Source organism: Stegodyphus dumicola, chromosome 7 (genome assembly GCF_044657685.1).
Source record: "Stegodyphus dumicola isolate Sdum_Otavi_A_Nest chromosome 7, ASM4465768v1".
NCBI classification, from domain to species: Eukaryota; Metazoa; Arthropoda; class Arachnida; order Araneae; family Eresidae; genus Stegodyphus; species Stegodyphus dumicola.
In genome coordinates, this window is record NC_140774.1 from 163,968,427 (window position 1) to 163,987,796 (window position 19,370).

General features: G+C 31.9%; 1 protein-coding gene across 5 annotated transcripts in view; it reads left to right on the forward strand.

Moving 5' to 3' along the window:
* Positions 1–19,370, forward strand: part of drosha (ribonuclease 3 drosha) — a 144,633-nt gene that overhangs the window by 58,616 nt on the left and 66,647 nt on the right. For all 5 annotated transcript variants that reach the window (XM_085821014.1, XM_085821018.1, XM_085821017.1 and 2 more), the window contains 5 exons: positions 3,411–3,717; positions 7,693–7,987; positions 12,543–12,671; positions 14,902–14,980; positions 16,582–16,689. In XM_085821014.1, the coding sequence (XP_085677140.1) occupies positions 3,411–3,717; positions 7,693–7,987; positions 12,543–12,671; positions 14,902–14,980; positions 16,582–16,689 (918 nt within the window). The remainder of the gene's footprint in view (positions 1–3,410; positions 3,718–7,692; positions 7,988–12,542; positions 12,672–14,901; positions 14,981–16,581; positions 16,690–19,370) is intronic.

Consider the following 19,370-nt stretch of genomic DNA (forward strand, 5'->3'; position numbering starts at 1 on the left):
GCATCTGCTATAGGAACTCGCCAATAATCTTTTAAACAGATTAAGACTAACTGTGTAACCTGCATGTTTGTTAGAGGTGACCATAGCCTCGATTAATCTCCTTTTTAGATGCCATCTTGTGATGTCAGTTTTGGTTATTTCTCTTTTAATGGATATTATTCACAATCATGAGTGAGTAATTTCATTGTTATATTGTGTAAATGTACTTTCTGGTTATCTGTAAGTCTATTGAAAAGTGATGAAAATGTACTTATGAGGCAATGCATCATGCCACCAAAAAGTATTGTATGGTATAAAGGTACTTTCTGGTTTTGAACCACTACCTTTGAAAAACCAGGAAAAAGTATTGATGATGCAATGCAATAAATCACCTAAAAGTATTTATGCAGCAACCCAAGTATGCACTTAGCATCCTCCCAGAAAGATTTCTACTTCTCTGAACATTTTGAAAATGTGACTGCAGATTGTGATCCCTGCTGTGAGAATTTCAGCATAACGACTAACCACATATTGAAGTTAGTTGTCTTTGGCAAGATCTTGGATTAACTCTTCTGCATGCATAGACTGGTATGTGGCTTTCTTGAAGGCACCTCTTTTCATGCCTCTCATTTTAAGAATTTGGTGCTATGCTGAATTTATAGTATTCTCTTGATTGTGTTTCTGGTATTCGCCAAAAACAGATGCTCTTTACATGGGAAGAGCAACAGTGCAAAAAAATAACAAGTGTGTGTATCTTGTATGGAGAAATATGCATGTAAAAAGCTGGCAGCATTAAATGCATTCTTGAAGGAGATGACCCAAAGAAACGTTTCTCTCCAAAGTTGTGAACAAAGTCACGAATGCTGTCCAAAGTTTCCAATGAGTTTACAACTTTTTGATGTGAATGGAGACAATCAGAAAGTGCTACTATAAATTACATTATATAACTGTGCATACACAATATATTTCATAAAAGTTGGCCCAGTTTTTAGTGTTTAATGTAATGCTTTTGAATACAATATACAGTCAAAAGTCGTTAATTCGGACACCCATAATCCGGAATGATCTATAATCCGGACCTCAAAGCTACAAACTTTCTGCGCATGCGTCGCATTCACGCATGCGCACAGGCGTTTACGAGAGCACGTAAGACCATTACGGCTGCGAATATGTTTGTGCGCATGCGCGTTTAATGTGTAACGGAGTTATATGCTAAGCTAAAGTTATCTAATTCAGTTAATGTTGCAGATTGCGTTGTTCCTTAATCTTCGAAATGGATCCGGCTTATTATTTTTTGCAGACTGTTAGAGCAGTTTTATAAAAGTAAGCTTGAACTTTCGATTATGTCAAATAGGATTTCCGATATATATTTACTACAAAGCGAAAGTATGTTTTGAAATCCGAAATCTGTTTATCAATTTCACCCTGCTCTGCGGCAGAGGGGGGGGGGCAGAAACGTCATTATTAGATTATGATAGATTAGAAAGATTATGTCAAATAGAATTTCCGATATATATTTACTAATATGTAATTTGTATCTACAAAGCGAAAGTATGTTTTGAAATCCGAAATCTGTTTATCAATTTCACGCTGCGGATTGGAAGTTGATCTATCAGCACTATCCTTATCTTCAGAGCAGATGTTTTTATTTTATTTGGTTTATAATTCCGTACTAAGTGTAGTATTTCATCTCGTTATACTCCGTCTTTGATATGATTTAAATCAAGTTCCTCGTCATTATAATTCGCTTCCGATAGTGAAGAAAGTGACCCAGAGGTTATATATTTTATTCAATATAAGTAAACTAGTTAATAAATTATAATAAATTGCCTAATACTTGCACTAAAGCTGCAAAATAATAAAATAATGATTTATTTCCTGATAGATTATTTAGTATATTATCTCCTTTGATAGAAGTAGTTAGAATTCTATTGAAATGAAGTAATGATAATTACTTAATTTGTTCTTTGCTTTTTCACTTTTAATTATATCTTTTTAATATTTATATTTTAAATATGTAAAAGATTCCATTTTAAATATACTAATGAATTACTTATATTTTAAATATATTTTACTACTCAGAGGAACATTCGATCAACTGTATTTCAACTCGAGCAAATGCGATTTACTCAAATTTCGATGTTCACTTCAAAATCACAGCTTCAAATGACTAGGGAAGGAGAAAACATCTGACCCTAATTCCATGAATTAATTCGGGACAGAAGTGCATTCTTATTCCAAATTCTCTACTTTCCTCAAAACTCTAGAATAACATTCTTATGCACAGTTGCATTGAATATAATCCACCTTCTTTGCAGAATAATTAACTCCCTTATGCATGTATTGTTCCCCTTATCACTTGTCACTTCAGTGAAACTTTGTTCGAAGACCCGGGAAAAACCTTCGAATAAAGATCTTCAAAAGATAAGAGCATCGCACATGTATCTTTCAGGTTTCTTTGCAAAGAAAAGGGTGTATGTTATACACTGAATATACCTAAAAATTAATAAATGTAATTTTAAATTATAGGTGTGCGTTATATGCTGGAATATGCAGTCTTTCCACTAAAGCTTTTCAATTTAATTTTCAATTCTTTGGATTGTATGCTATTTGTTCAAAGGTAAAATTTTGATTTGAAATTTTCACTGAAGTAGTTTATTATTTCAGTTATGTTTTCAGTCTTTAACTAGAATTATCTTTATTTAAGGTGCAAGATTCTATTTATTATTTACTTTTTTTCCTTACTTTGGGGATGGACCAGAATTTTCGGGTGAACTGTTATATAATTAAAATACATTGAAATGGTTCACCAGCCAACTCTGGATACACAAAAGCAAAGGTTTTTGTGGAAGAGAGATTTCAATTGATTTCAATGTTCCTCCTCCTGAGGAAGTGGCATTGAGGTTGACTGAATTCCTCTTCTATTGTGTTTGCTTTTCTTTAAATTTCTTTAATTTTTTGAATTGGGATATTGTTTGTTTCAAAAGTTTTGGTTTTAACATTTTTTTAAAATTCTTTATTGCATTTATAGGATTTTTTGAAATTTATTAATTATGAATTTCAATTTTTGATCTTTGTGAAAAAATTAGCTCTAAATTTCTTATTTTATGTCTTTACTGATAATTTTTCAGCAGCTTAATGCACAAAAATACTAGGCATGTTTATATTTTGTTTTTAAAAAAATTGTTTTGTAATTATATACACACACTTATATATACACATACACACATATATAAGATAATTTAAGGGAATACTCTAATAGTATTAAACTTGATTAATAACTGTGCAGCATATTTAATATGCTGCTATATCTTATTACAAATTATCTGCATGTAAAATTAGGATAATATATTTGATACATGAATATGGAAGATCTTGTATTTCTAGAAATTTCTCGATTTTTGATTAAAGTTTTTTTTTTTTTTTTTCAGACAAAAACTCCAACGACTATTGTTCATAATGGCCATGAATATATTTTTGAAGGATTTTCAATGTTTTCCCACTCTCCTTTACCTAAATTGCCGAATTGTAAAGTGATTCGCTTTAATTACGAGTATACTATTTTGTATATTGAAGAAGAGATGCCACAGAATTTTACAGTAGTAGGATTAGAGCTGTTTATGAAGTATCTTCTAGTAGAAATATTAGAATTGGTTGACTTAAATTGGAAAGCTCACGATGATATAAATGGATGTCCTCGCTTCCACTTTATGCCACGTTTTGCTAGAGAAATTAAAGGTAAGAAAGATTTAAATTTCCCTTAAAATGCAGGTATTTTCTGTTACAAATGGTTATAGGAAGCGATATAATTCGCATATATTTAGTGATACATCAGATTAAGCTTTGATTATCCGGGTGGTGTAGCTTCTCTACGTAAGAATCTTTTGCCATGTGACATAATCAGTTCTGCAGTCTAAAGAAGAAAGTGAGAATGTATTCCTCACTTAGTTTTCAATTTTCTATAACCCTGCTCTTTATCCTTTTTTAAATGTATATGGAGAGGGGGAAGGAGTTATGCTAAAATTTTTGCTTTTTAACTATACTTTTATGAATGGAAAATCCTTAATATATACACCATCGTATCAGTTACATCTGATATACTTCAACACGTATGAACTGAGATGGACTATAAGTTAGATGTGTGTCTCATGACAAAAGAATCTCACCTAGAGCATCTATACTGTATGACAAGAAACCTGAAAATCAAATGTATGGCAGTAACATTTGCTCCATAACTATTTACAAGAGGATGAATCTTTTTGACTTACTCTTATATCAACTAATGTAATTCTATGTTATGTTGTATGTATGTGCTTATATTGTACTTTTTTATTTTATGAAAAACTGCCCCCTAGTTAATAACAAGCATTAGCAGAGACTGGCAGCTTTGCTGTTGGATTGATTTTGAACTCTTAGTTAAGGCTAAAAGTGTTTGTGTTTTTCATGCTTGTGTGGAAAAGTGACATATAAAGTCTCTGGGTATGAAAATTACATTAATAAATTGTTTTTACGAACAGGGATACCGAAACTGATTCCTTCTTTGGGGTTATCGGTATAAATTGGAATGGTAACTTATAGGTAATGTTACTTTTGTGGATAACAGAGTTTAAAAGTTATGTATACTTCCAAGGTAGTGATAATTCGGTAGCAACATTTACCTACGTGTGACATGTACAAGTGTGAGTCAACTGTTAGTTACTCTAAGCAAGTATGCATTAACTCCTTATACTTCTTACCTAGATAACCAACACTTGCCGGTGCACACCTGTCACCAACATCCTAAGTCGTGATAAAATTGTAGCTCCAGCCAACCAGCGCTGCACTTCCAGTGGCCTCACTGGCACTGCTATCTTTCATTTTATGGCTCACTATTACCAGCTCAAGTAAAATACATTACATGATACACATTGCAATACATAGTTTTACAAGGTGCATGTTTCATGACATTATCTGTTGTAGTAGGTACAGGCATCATGTGCCATGATGGTTATGTACTGAACTTTTGCCTGCAGCTTTATCTGTGTAGACGGCTGATGGCTTGGTTAAAAATATATGCTCATCAAAATTAGAGGATAATAAGAAAAAATATGTTCACTAAGTTAACTTTGCAACCAATGTTCAATGCTGTAATTATTTATGTTAATTAAAGACAACTAAACACAAAATTGCCCTTCTGCATATATGTTAGAGCCGGAACTATGTAAACTCGGCGATTGACAATGTGGAGCACAATGGACACATATTGGAATTAGTGACATTTAAAGTGAATGTGGTTTCTGAGAGTGATCAGTATCCAGTAGATATGACTCAAAGGCATAGTTTATGTGAGGGTCAAAAGTGGTGAATAATTAGTAGAATTGAGGAGGCTAAACATGAATGGAAGTTGCCCAAGATTGGAATATCCATCAAAGTGTCATATCAAGAGTCTGGACCTGTTTTTTAAGCACTGGATCAGTTGTTAGACAGCCTAGTCAAAGGCAACCAAGAGCAACAACTGCATCAGAAGACTGTTTTCTGTCATTGGAGGCTCAAAGAAACCCTTAAGCAACTAGAAAAGATTTGGTTTTAAACCTTCAGACTGCCAAAGGAACTCCAATTAGTCGTTCTAGTGCTGCACGAACTGGCTTAACAAGGTTGGACTGTATGCAAGAAAACCAATGGTTTGTATCCCACTCACTCTGGCTTCCAGAGGGACCCATTTAAACTGGTGCCATTATTATGTTCAATGAAGCCAAGATGACTAGGCTTACCAAGGTACTGTTAACTGACAAGTCCAGATATAGTCTGAATAGTGATTCTAGATGTGTTTTGATCTGGAGAGAGGAAGGAACATCCAATTTGCCGTCCCTTATCCGTGAAATATCTCGTTTCCATGACTGCAGTTTAATGGTTTGGGAAGGAATCATGACAAATCGCCGCACCGAGCTGCATATCTTTCAAGAAGGTTCTATAACTGCTCGGAGATACGTAGAAAAGGTTCTGGAATCCCAAGTTAGACTGCTTAGGGGTGCTGTTGGCCCAGAGTTTTTGCTAATGGATGACACTGCTCAGCTTCATTGAGCATATGTGGTGTCAAAATGCTTGCAAACAGAAGATACCATGAAAATGGATTGGTCACCTTATTCACATGACTTGAACCTGATTGAGCATGTGTGGGATGCTTTATGGCACTGAATTTCAGTGCGCAGATTTCTTCTGGATCCACCAGGATGTGAAAAGTGCATTTTTAGTTGGCATGTAATAATTGGCATGTAATTAAGACTTGATTAATATTTTGGTAAAGTCTATGAAATCAAGATGCGAGGTATGCATATCTGTCTGAGATGAAAAGGCACCATATTAAAGACAATTTTTTTCCACAAGAGGTGACTTAAATTTTTTATCAATTTCCAGTTTCCATAAATGTGGTTTTAATTTCAATATTTTGTGAATAATCAACTGCCAAACATTGTAATTTTTGTTAACTAATGCTTTTGTACAATCAGTAATTTTTCATTAACTATCGATTAAATTTTGTTCTGTCATTATCCTTTAATTTTAATGACCAGTGTATATAAGATATTCTTTTGATGCAACGACAAACTCGGAGGGGTAGTAAGCATCAGGAGTAGGAAAGGTTTACCTCCCTCCAAGAAAAGTGCAATGTAGATATGTACTCACTTTTCTTTTGTCTGAAATTGACTGGGAGCATCCTCACCCTTCAAAGAACTTGAAATAAAAAATTATGTTGTTTTAGAACAGTCTAAAAGCCTCTAGGTCAGTGATGGTGAACCTATGGCATGTGTGCCACAGTCAACACGTAGAGCCCCATCAGCCGGCACGCGACTAAAATATCACTTCCTTTATCAATAATCACAATAAAACAATATTATGTAATTTAAATAAGTGTTTCAGCCTGTTCTTGAATGTTTTACTTATCTTTACTTACGGCTTACTTTTTACTTACGCCAATTTAACACCAACCACGAGATTGTTGCTGAACGTGATGAATCTGAATGGAAGGTATTTATTGGTGGTGGAAATTGATGAATTATGTTTACCAGAAAGTTGGTTTTTGCAATTATCTTTCTAAAACAAACCATCTAACAATGGCCAGCTTTCAAATTTTGTTGTGCCTGGCAAAACAAGGTAAACTGCTCTCCGATGGGGATTTAATTAAAAAGGTTTGGGGCACACCACCTCAAAACGTTTCACCACCACTGCTCTAGGATCATTGCAATTTTTGCAAGATAATAGAGTCAGAGGTGGTATTATTAGTGGTGTATTTGGTGAGTACTGGCTGGTATCCAAATACCAAATATTTCATTTTGACTTGCTATATATTCATGAAACTGTATTATAATTCTTATAATATATTGCTTGCTTTTATCATTTTTTTTAATGTAATTTATTGTCATGCAGAAAATTCATGATGAAAAAATGTTCATATTTTAACTTAAAATCATTATATGGTCAGCATTAATTTCAATGTAAAAGAAACTAAACATAGAGGTCCTTTTGATTGGTATTATTTAAGTGATATGCTGCTGTGTTATGAAAAAGTAACATAATGCTCTTAAAATGCACTTAGCTTTTTTTAATGAATATCAATTTTAATTTTGATCTAATATTAAGAGAAAGCTTGTCTGACATTATGTATAGAAGATTTAGATGATAATATATTTTCTATTTGTGTTTTATGAGTAATTTTTAAAACTTATGATATTGTTGCAGGTAAAGGGAAGGAACTATTATCATTGTGTGAGGTTTTGAAGTACCTACTGAATGCGAACAAAATTTTAATTGATGAACAAAAGTTGCCTGAAATTTTGTCTCTTCCCACCCAAGAATGGCAAAATCTTGCTGATGAAGTAAAAGGAATGATTGTAACTTGTCCGGGAATGAAACCATCATCTATACGTGTTGATCAGCTGGATAGAGAGCAATGTGATCCATACAAAGATATATTTCCTGTAATTGTCCATTTTGGGGTTCGACCGCCTCAACTGAGTTATGCTGGAAATCCACAGTAAGTAATGCATTTTATTCTTTTCACATCATCAAGTATAATTTGTATTTCAGCAATGTTCAAGTGAACCTTGATCTTGTCTTAGGAGCCAACAAGGAAGAAAGATGTGGCTTAGCTACCCAGTTAACTCCACAGATAGTTCAGCAAAGGTACAGGGATATTAGCGCTGAAGTTAATGTACATAACAGGCTTTTTCTTGTAACTTAGATGATGAATAAGAAATAATTCATGCGTCCTTAACAATTCATGCGTTCTTGTAAAATTTCCTCCCTAGCCATCATCCTCTTAAACTATAGATCTGTCTTCTAGATTCTTTCCAGCTGCAGAACTTCAGACTTAAAACCTACTTGTGTGGGCCAACATCTTCTTAATGCTCTTGTTGACCCTTTAATATTACATGAGTGTTGGCTGTTTGTGAAATAGAGGAAAATGAAAGTGCAGTAAAGAAAGGAATATTTACACTTAGAAACTTCAAATTTGGTGCCTTGCCATTATATTAAGAGAATGATAAACATAGAATTTAGCAAGATTTAAAACTCCGTTCTACATAAAGGTTAGTGGCTGTATATCTTGGATAAGAGATATACTATCCCAGATTATGCTTGTATTACAGCTGTGGTATTGTTCTGCCTTTTAGTGACATGATTGTCTTAATAGTGATCAGGGACAGATTAAGACTTTTAGAAGAACTTAAGATTTTGATACACCTATGTAATGCATTTACAGTATAATACCTGTTTATTCCTAGTTTCATTTATGTTGGATTTGATCTAACTGCAGCATATGTTCCATGGTAAAATCAGTAGTGAGAATTTTTTATAGTGCCTTCTTTCTATGAGTTCCAAGAACCATTTTGTGGTGCTGCGTATGCTTGATGCCTGAGCACATGCTTTTTTTGCTTAATGGTTTATCCAGCATTGATCATCTTTAATATTCAAACTGATGTTATTCTGAAGAATCCACAGATGGAGAAACCTATGTGGTTCTGGCAACCCATAATTACATTTAAACATGTAATCTGCAATTAATGGTTTTAATTCTGTGATTCAGAAGTATCAATAGGAAAGACTGTTAATGGCATAAGTCTTAAAAGCAGGCATTTGTAAATAATATTAATAATAATTATTCTAAAATCTGGGTAAATGGTAGAAACTGTGAATCATAAGAAAGCTTCATTTTAAAAGTGCATGTATGATAGCAGAGATGGGCAATTTTGAAGTCCAGTTTAATAGGTCTGTTGGTACTATGGTCCATATATTTTTAGTCAGTATTTGAGAATATATCCTTGACTAGGGTTGTTTCAAGTAGTTATATTAATTTATCTGCCTAAGCAATTTTTTTTGGGGGGGGGGGATCATATCGACAAAACATTAAGCTCACACGTAGTAAAAATTTAAAAATGTCATTTTGAAGATATTTTTATAAGATATTTTGTCCAATTAATGAGATTACTGTAAGTGCTTATAAAAATCAATAATTAACCATGGTCGGTCTTCAGTGATGTTATTCTCAGCAAGTCTTGAAGATGTTGACATATTTTTTTTAATGATTTTTCTGCTTTCTTAATGAAAAAAGAAAGGCTTTCATTATTTTTGTATGTCTCTCTATTTTTGGCTCTGTCAAAGAATTAGCCTTTTGTAAGCAATTAAGATTAGCTTTAGAGTAAAAGTTGTCATGGTAATACACGTAAACATTAAACTGAGTTTTACATTTGGCCAAAAGTTTAAAATTCATTAATTCTACCGATAAACGTAAAATATCAACTTTGTAATCTGAGAGCAAGCTTGGTAAAAGGCAAAGAAAAAAGCAACCACTTCTCTATGCAGCAGTCTTTGGTTTGAAAGTCAGTTTTCTTGTATCCTGAAACATTGCAGTGGTTAGAAATGGGCTTCTAAGCATGAGTGTTCTACTTTGCCACTCAATTTTGGGTATTTTCCTTTGGCTTCATTTTCAAACATTTACATTAAAAAAAGGGTTACTTTGTAAGTTACATACTTTCAGCTGTATATTCTCCTGTGGCTTTAAAATGTTGCCTGTCATCTAATCACTATCGGCATATGCACCTTTCATCCATTCGCCGGTTCTGAGGTATAGTATGTGTACTCAAAAGAATAGAAATATTCATGTATTAAATTCTAACAATAGATGTCTTGTAATTAAGACACAATAACTCGCTAAACAAATACTAATTCAGAAGTCAAAACAGCAAAAATCAGCGTTATATTTTCAAAATTTTCACAGGACTAGTTTCAATGGTTTTACCGAATCACCATCCTCAACTGCAAAACCGCAAATGAACAAGATAAGAAATAATGATTAGATAAGATAAGAAAGCCTGGACAAGAATAAGCAAGTGGTGCCATCTATTGGTGAAAACAGAACTAAAAAATAATTTCTTTAAAGGTCGAAGGCAAAGATGGATTGGAATTAGGATTGTTAACTAGAACAGAGAGTTTTTTTTTTTGAATGTGAAATGCCTCTAGAAAATCCAGTTCTCCAATGGAAGATGTTTTTTGAATAATTTTGGCAGCAGAAAAATTGAAAGTGTGATTTTCGAACCAACAATGTTGAGCAACAAAAGACTTCTGCATTTCCTTTTTTCTAACATATGCCTCATGTTCCTTGACGTGAAATTTTAAGGCTCTATTAGTTTAGCCAATGTAAATTAAACCACACTGGCAAGGAATCCTATAAATACCCCAGGAATTCATATCCGGAATGGGGTCCTTGAGTATGGAACTCGGAATTTTATTGATGGGAGAATAAACGACCCGAAAGTTAAATTTCTGCAAAATATGCACAACTTTATAGCTAATTGATGGAAAGAAGGGAATGACAACAAAATTTTCATAATCTTCTAAAACAAGAGTGTAGTCTGTTGAGATGAGAGTTTTTTAACTGCTTGATTAATAATGTTGGGTGAAAAGCCCCTGTCAATAGCTATTGCTTTTAAATAATTTAGTTCTTCATCAAGGGATAGTTTGGAGGAGCAAACTTGAAGAGCACAGAAAACATAGGAATAAAATGAAGCTAACTTTTATTTAGTCGGATGACATGATTTATAAAGTGTGGTGGAAGGCAAACCGATGATGGTTTAAGGTAAACCGTAGTACTGAAGTTGGATCTGTTACGTGTGACCAGAATGTCGAGAAACAGAAGAGAATTGCAAGTCTCAAGTCCAAAGTGAACTGAATACCAGGATCAATAGAATTCATTGTTGAAAGAACTTTATTTAAATCATCTTTATTACCTTCAAACAGGGTAAAAGTATCGTCTATGTAGCGGAACCATACCAGGAAGTTTAAAGTTTCAAACAATTTTGATTCATAATAATGCATGTAGATATCAACCAGGATCGGACTGAGAGGGCTTCCCATGGCTAGGCCCTCAGTTTGCTTGTAATATTTATTTTGGAAAACAAAATATGTGTGTTTCAAACAGAGTTGAGTGAGAGAAATTAGCTCATAAATTTTGTTTACTTTTGAACTTGAGACTTGCAATTCTCTTCCTATTCTCGACATTCTGGTCACACATAACACATCCAACTTCAGTACTACGGTTTACCGTAAACCATCATCGGTTTGACTTCCACCACACTTTAAATCATGTTATCGGACTAAACAAAAGTTAGCTTCATTTTATTCCTATGTTTTCCGTGCTCTTCAAGTTTGCTCCTCTTAACTATCCCTTGATAAAGAACTGAATTATTTAAAAGCAATAGCTATTGACAGGGGCTTTTCACCCAACATTATTAATCAAGCAGTTAAAAAATTCTCATCTCAACACAGTAAAAGGTACACTCTTGTTTTAGAAGGTTATAAAAATTCTGTTGTCATTCCCTTCTTTCCATCAATTAGCTATAAAGTTGTGCATATTTTGCAGAAATTTAACTTTCGGGTCGTTTATTCTCCCATCAATAAAATTCCGAGTTCCATACTCAAGGACTCCATTCTGGAAATGAATTCCTGGGGTATTTATAGGATTCCTTGCCAGTGTGGTTTAATTTACATTGGCCAAACTAAGAGTGCCTTAAAATTTTGAGTCAAGGAACATGACTCATATGTTAGAAAAAAGGAAACACAGAAGTCTTCTGTTGCTCAACATTGTTGGTCCGAAAATCACACTTTCAATTTTTCTGCTGTCAAAATTATTCAAAAAACATCTTCCATTGGAGAACTGGATTTTCTAGAGGCATTTCACATTAAAAAAAAACTCTCTGTTCTGGTTAACAATCCTAATTCCAATCCAGCTTTGCCTTCGGGCTTTAAAGAAATTATGTTTTAGTTCTGGTTTCACCAACAGATGGTGCCACTTGCTTATTCTTGTCCAGGCTTTCTTGTCTTATCTAATCATTATTTCCTATCTTGTTCATTTGCGGTTTTGCAGCTGAGGATGGTGGTTCGGTAAAACCATCGAAACTAGTCCTATGAAAATTTTGAAAATATAACACTGATTTTTGTTGTTTTACTTCTGAATTAGATGTCGTGTATTTTTCATTTCTATACTGATGTTGTAATTCTTTCAAGCAGGTGAGAATTTTGATTTTATTTTTCAGTTACCAAAAAGCTTGGCGTGATTATGTAAAGTATCGTCATTTGCTGGCCAATAAACCAAAGGTGAAGTATGCTGACAGGCACAGACTGATGCAGAAAGAGACAAGACTACAAGAAATGAGATTAGAAAAGTAATTGATAATTTGAAACATTTTATGTATATAATGCTGAAATCCCAGTAATTAGTATTATTTTTGCTAATAACATTGTTTTATGTATAATATTCATGACAGATATGATTTATTGATCTATTTTCAAAATTCAGTTTACTTGATGATTTTTGCTCTTTGACAAGTATAGTTCTCGTAATATATATTGTTTTAGTTTCTTTTAAACTTTTATCATTAAGTAATTGTGCATTTAGACATTTACAGCCATTATGTTGTACAAATAGTTTCAAAAAGCAAGCAGAACTAAGCAACAAAAATTGATATGTAACTTCTAATCAGCATTATGTGAACTCTTGCATTATTGAACTCTGAATGTAAATTTATTCTAACAAGATGAAACTAGTAACATTTCTGTTCCTTGCCTTTTAAAGAGAAAAGAATTACATTTGGAATATATTAATTCTTAATAATTAAGGAATAAAAGTATTCTGTGAAAAAATAGTTTCCTGCTTATTGCACTATCTTCTTAATTATTTCCATGTATAAGCATAGAATTTTTACCAAATATTTTGCTGCTGAAGATTAGGGGTTGATTTATATATAAGTTCAAAGTGATTTTTTAGATAATATAGTTGAAAAAATTTGTTGATTGAATTTCATGTAATACTAATATGCATCAATTTTTTAATACAGTAAAAGTCTGACTATCTGGCATTCAACTGACTAGCAATCTTAAGTAACCAGAATATTTTAGAATTTTAGAAATATTTTTGCAAAAAACATTTAATAAATGGGAAATTTATAATGCCATTATAGAGCTCATAATACTGTTAACACATATACATTATTTCCAAACAGTGCAATTTAGAGCCAGTAATGGATAAGCATAACTACAACACTAAGGAGTTTGTTTTGCTTGTGTAATATAAATTCGATCAATTCTCTGTAAGCTGGTTTAATTTTTGTAAAGAAGGATATAAGTTCTGTTTTCTCCTCCCATTATGAAAAAATGATTACTATTTGGGACTGAATGAAGCGGAGTACAGAGTCTGGGCATTAAAAATAAAATTAAAAAAAAAAAAGTAAGAAAATAAAAGATATACGACTTTGAAATGGATAAACAATATGATGTAACATATGTAACATGGAATATTATTATAGGTAATATGCATAATTTTCATGTCTGTATTATCAAACTAAATTAGAAAAAGATATGTTTGTTTAAACTTAGGGCGAAATGATTGGTGGCATTTTCGGTGAAATTTCATAATTGGATCAGAGTGATAAAGTGCATCGGCTTTTATAAGCTTGAAATGTAATTTGTTTTCATCTGAAATCTTAACTTTAAATGTAGGTTTTTATGTTCAGGATGGTAACAAATCAGATGGTTGTTTTTATAATTTTAGAGCAGAAAAGTTTCCCACTAATATGGCTTTTCTAATGTGAATTCCATTTTTTGTACTCTCAATTTGTGTATCTGGAATTTGGCATTTCCCGAGCTATGGGGATAGTTAAGCTTTTACTGTTATATGAGTATCAATCCAAAATTTTCTAGAATTTCTTTGAAGTCTTTGCTGAGAGAAATCTAGGTGAATGGTATTATCCTTTATTTCCTCAATAATACTGCTAATATTCATATTGGAGATAATGTCATTTTCATTTCCATCTATAGCATTGCTCAGCAAAAGTAATAACTTTTAGTTAAAACTAGCAGAATATGCAGGCCATAATTTTTGTCCACACAATCACTTTATTGTGGAAATAAAGTATATTTTACCTATTTGCAAGAGTGCAGATGAAAGGAAAAATTCTTGTGATTGTGAGAAAGTTTATTGTAACTGAGAACTGAAGTAAAAGTGGCCACACTATTGCTAAAGTGCCAAATTATATGTATGCTAAAAAATTAGGATAATATAGGAAAAGAAACTGTTGGTGCTGTGATCCGTATTTTTTAATGGAAGCTAAAGATGGAAGCTTGGCATTTACCTTCAGTTCATCTAACAATATCTGGCTATGATATAATTAATAATTTGCATTTTTGATTATATATGTAGCAGGATTTACATGGCAATACTGAATTTGGCTTACTTACTGGCTTTTAAAATTGGCTGATTTTTTGCAACAAAATTGTATCTTTTGGCTTATATTTGGAAATATATCCTCATGCAAAGTTGTAGTTTTTCAGATTTTAAAGTGTATTAAAAGAATTACATTTCCTCCCAGTTTTATGTAATTTGCATTGAATTTTTAGTGATTTGAAAAGGGATGTTACTGTAGTAATAAGTAGCAAAGGATTCTTCAAAACCGGAATCATGAGTGATGTAATTCAGGTAAGTTTAATAAAGATTTAATTTTGTTTATAAAGCAAGATTAATAACTGTTGTATTATTTATACTTATTAGTAAATATGCAAAATTACCTTCAAAGAAATTATTTTTGTAATTTGTTAAATTTAATCTGATAATTTATCACTAAAAAATTGGAATTATAAGTGATGCAATTCAAGTAGGCTTAAAGAATTTCGTTACTGTAGTGTGCTAATTAATCTGAACGCATAAATAATTTTAATGAAACATGCATTTTCAAAACTTATAAATAAACTTAATGTGAAATATGCCCTTTATGAATTTAAAAAAAAAACCCTTTTCTCTGAGAACTTGTTTCTAACATTTTGTCTTTGATTTAATCAGTTTTCTTTGCGTTCATTTCACCTAATTATTGTAAAACCATACTTTGATGATATTGGAAATTAAAAGATTTATTCATGTTTTTTGTTTTCAGTTTTCCTTTCTTGACTGACCAAAGATTCTCAATTAGGTTGAACTTAGTTGAGTTTCCTGTATTTGAACCAACTGAGAAGCACTTGCAAATTTCTTGTATCTGTGACATGTAAAAGAATCTTGTTGTAAAATCCCATTTCTGTGAGGTGTAGTTTTGTCAGAGTTGGACCAATTCTTTTCTTAATAATTTCAAATTATTTTTCTAAGTTCATCATTTCAATGATTAGTATAAAAATCCTGTACATGGACAAAAGAAAACCAAACTCAGAACATTTATTACATGGGTATTTTTAAGTCTGGCTCCTGTATTTTGATGATACATGGTGTCTTTTAGTTCTGCATACCCATTATGAGCAATAAAAGGATTTTTTTCTGAAAGAGAACATTTTTGTAATCTTTTAAGTTTCATTTTGACCAAATCAACTAATTTTTCTTCATCTGGATGTTTAAGTTGCTTTTTCTGAGGTCGAGTAGCTTTATGGCCAGGTTTAACTTGTTGCAGAATTACATAATTTGACTTAAAAAAATTAATCAGGTTTCTTTTTTTTGGGGGGGAGAGTAGAGGAAAAATCAGTAAACCAAGGATTTTTTTTACTCCCTAATCAGTCAGTATAATCTCAGCCTGTAGTTTTACACTTTTTGCCATATTTTTCAGTTCTTTTTACACCAAGGCACAAGTACTTTTTTAAAGCTTAAAAAGGGTATTAACAGTTATTTCATGGATCTCATTTTTGGTTGTTTGATTCATGGAAATGTCTTGATTTAAAATAACAATTTTGCTTCTTTTACCAGAAGTGATTCCATCGCACCAGGAAAAAAAATTAGAACAAATAAGCACAGTTATTAAAAGATGAACATCTTTCTTTGAAAAAGTAACAAAAGTACTTGATGCAAAGACAATTATGAACTCAGAACAGTGTGCAAGTATAAAATGGCATAAATTGAAGGGAAAATTCAAAACTAATCAGTGCTGTCATTTATGGAAAATAAAATATTTAAAAAATAATCTTTTGCTCAGATTAATTTACACACTATTATATTGTGTTATTTATTTTTATCAATTAATTTTTATAGGAAATTGCCTGTAGATGAATTATTTTTAGAATTTATTAACATTTAATTTAGCAATATATTATTTCATTGTCAACTAGCATGCTATGCTTCTCCCAGTTTTGGTTTGCCACCTGAGGTTTCACCAGTCATTGAGTAATCTGGAAGAGAAAATTGGCTATAAGTTTAAGGATCGTTTTCTATTGCAGGTAGGCTATGCATCTAGATACTGATTTAAATTAATTGTGCATTTAGTAATTTGTTCTGAAAATTCAAATCTTGCAAAATTCTTCATTTTTATTTTATTTAATTTCATTTTTTGTTAAATTAGAATTGAAACCTGTTACAGTTATTTCATTAGCAGTGTATTAAATAGCACTATAGAATAAGTTTCACTTTACACCCTGCATTTTTTTAAAATTGCAGTGCAACTAATACTGATCTTGTATTGAAACTTCATTACAACTTTGAAAGCAACTTTAAACAAATTTTTATCATCATCATTATTATTTTTATGATTTCTTATATTTTTTCTATTACATTTTCTCTTTTGATGCAAAAGGTATTTTAATGTAAGTTCTGTCTCATAATGTTATTTCATGTTTCACATGCATGCACGTGTTCATTTGAGACATCTCTTTATCATTACATTTATATGCATGTGCTCTTCTAAATTAACTGAAACAAAAGTGTCTCATGCCATTATTAAGTGAGACGTGATCATATAAACATAACTGCTGATAAAACTCACTTAACAACACTGTACTGTGTATAAATTCCTACTAGGAAAAAATGTTATAGAAGTGTGTCAAAATTTAGTGAAAGATTTTAGTAAGAAAGGTAGTTTCAACTAGGCAGAAGATGTTTAAAAAATTTGAAGCAGGTGGTTTCGATCTTAATGATAAGCCATGCTCGGCAGCCATCTGTGATTGCCGCTGGTATTGTCAAAACCATCATAGAACAAGATCATTTTTTGACAACATTACAGATTATGGTAAAGCACAACTCAGCTCAGCAAACCATTTCAGACCACATTTGGAAACTAGGATTGGTCTATAAATATTCCAGATGGTTGGCTTGTGTGTTAAGTGAGAAAAACTTGCATGATTGACACATCATATGCACATCTCTGCTTGTTCAGAAACAAAATGAACCCTTCTTGGATCGGATGATAACTGGTGATAAAAAGTGGATTCCTATGGAAATATCGTTAGGTAAAGAGCATATTGTGAGCTCAGAAAATCTGCCTTCCATCTCTCAACTAAACTTGGAGTTGAATAACAGAATATAGTGTATAAAGTGGGATATCCAAGGACCAATATATTACAAGCTTTTTAAAACTTAAATTTGGAGATATACTGTCTGCAAATAGTTGATGTAAATAAAGCAGTCGAAGGAAAGAGGCTGGCAATTTTCAGAAAGCACATCATACTGCATCTTGATAATGTCAGTTCCCATGTTGCTTTAAAAAATTGCACAATTAGCGCTGTGAAATTCTGCTGCATCCACCATATTTCTCAGACCTAGCACATTCCAACTATTACTTGTTTCTAGCCTTGAAGGGAAAAGAATTCAAAACTGAAACAGATGTAAGCTAAACATTACTTGAATTCTTTGCCTCTAAGGGAAAGATATTTTTTCAAAAATGGTATTTACAAATTACCATCACACTGGCAAGGTATTGTAAGTAAGGATAGAGATAATATTGTGCTTAAATATTATTAAAGGTATGAAAGATGTATTATATTTTTCACTTCTAAAAGAATATAGAAGACTTTATATGTATGTGAGTATGGAATACAGTTAAATTCATTTATCACTGTGAGCACCTCTGAATGCAAAGTAATGAAATAATAGTACTGAACATCATTAATAATCATGTTTTCAAATTCATTCACCTCCATGGGTTATTGTCTAAGAAGTTTTACTGCACTTTTGATTTTTTTTTGGGGGGACTGTTGTCTAATTATTAAATTTATAATTTTGTTACTGCATTAAAGGACCATCTGTGTTTTTGAAGGCAGAGGAAGTTTTTGAAATTTTCCATGTTAGATCGGTCTCTCTGAGTTAAAATCCCGTTAAATTGGCTGGCTGTGTGGGAGTTTTCATAATTTTCCACATCTGTAATGTGAATGTGAGCCAGATTTCCTTATAAAATCCTTCATAAAAACATCTCTAGCTCTAGGCAGATAACTTCTGGGTTCTTTGATAAAATACAAATAATCCAATCCTTTTTCATTTTGCTCTATGATAGATACAGATGTGAAGTGGTTCTAAACTGAAAGGCTAACTGTGCAATATGTACATTTTTAAAAGTAGCAAGTATTATTTTTTAAAGATTAATTTTGAATAAATAAATAGAATTATTCATATTTGCTTATATTACTTTGATTGTTGAAAAAAAACGGAGTAAAAGGTATTGATTGAATAAAATATATATATCTGTTAGAACCTTAAAATTTATTTATGAAGCAATATGAGCATAATTTGATTATATAAAATAATATTCTGTCATTCAGTGTGACATTGTTTGCTTCACGTTTTTTAATTAAAGATGTCTCATATAACAGTTTAGGAATAACAAAAATATTAATTAAATAATTAATATTTACTTTTGTGGCATGCAGAATTTCCAACATACAAAGAACATGAGCTCTTCAGTAATGAAAAGAAGTCTTCTAAATGAGGAACTTTTGTTGCAGTTTGGTATCTTTGGTGATGCTTTCATTAAAGAACAGATTGAAAAATTAATTCTTTTTAAGAACAGAAGGCCTCCAAATTGTTATAGCTTTTGTTTCAGTTTGAGATCTCTGGCCTTACTTTCAAAAGAAAATGCTTTGAAGTATTGATTTCTATTTAAAGCAGATGGTCTGAAATTTTTATGTATTTT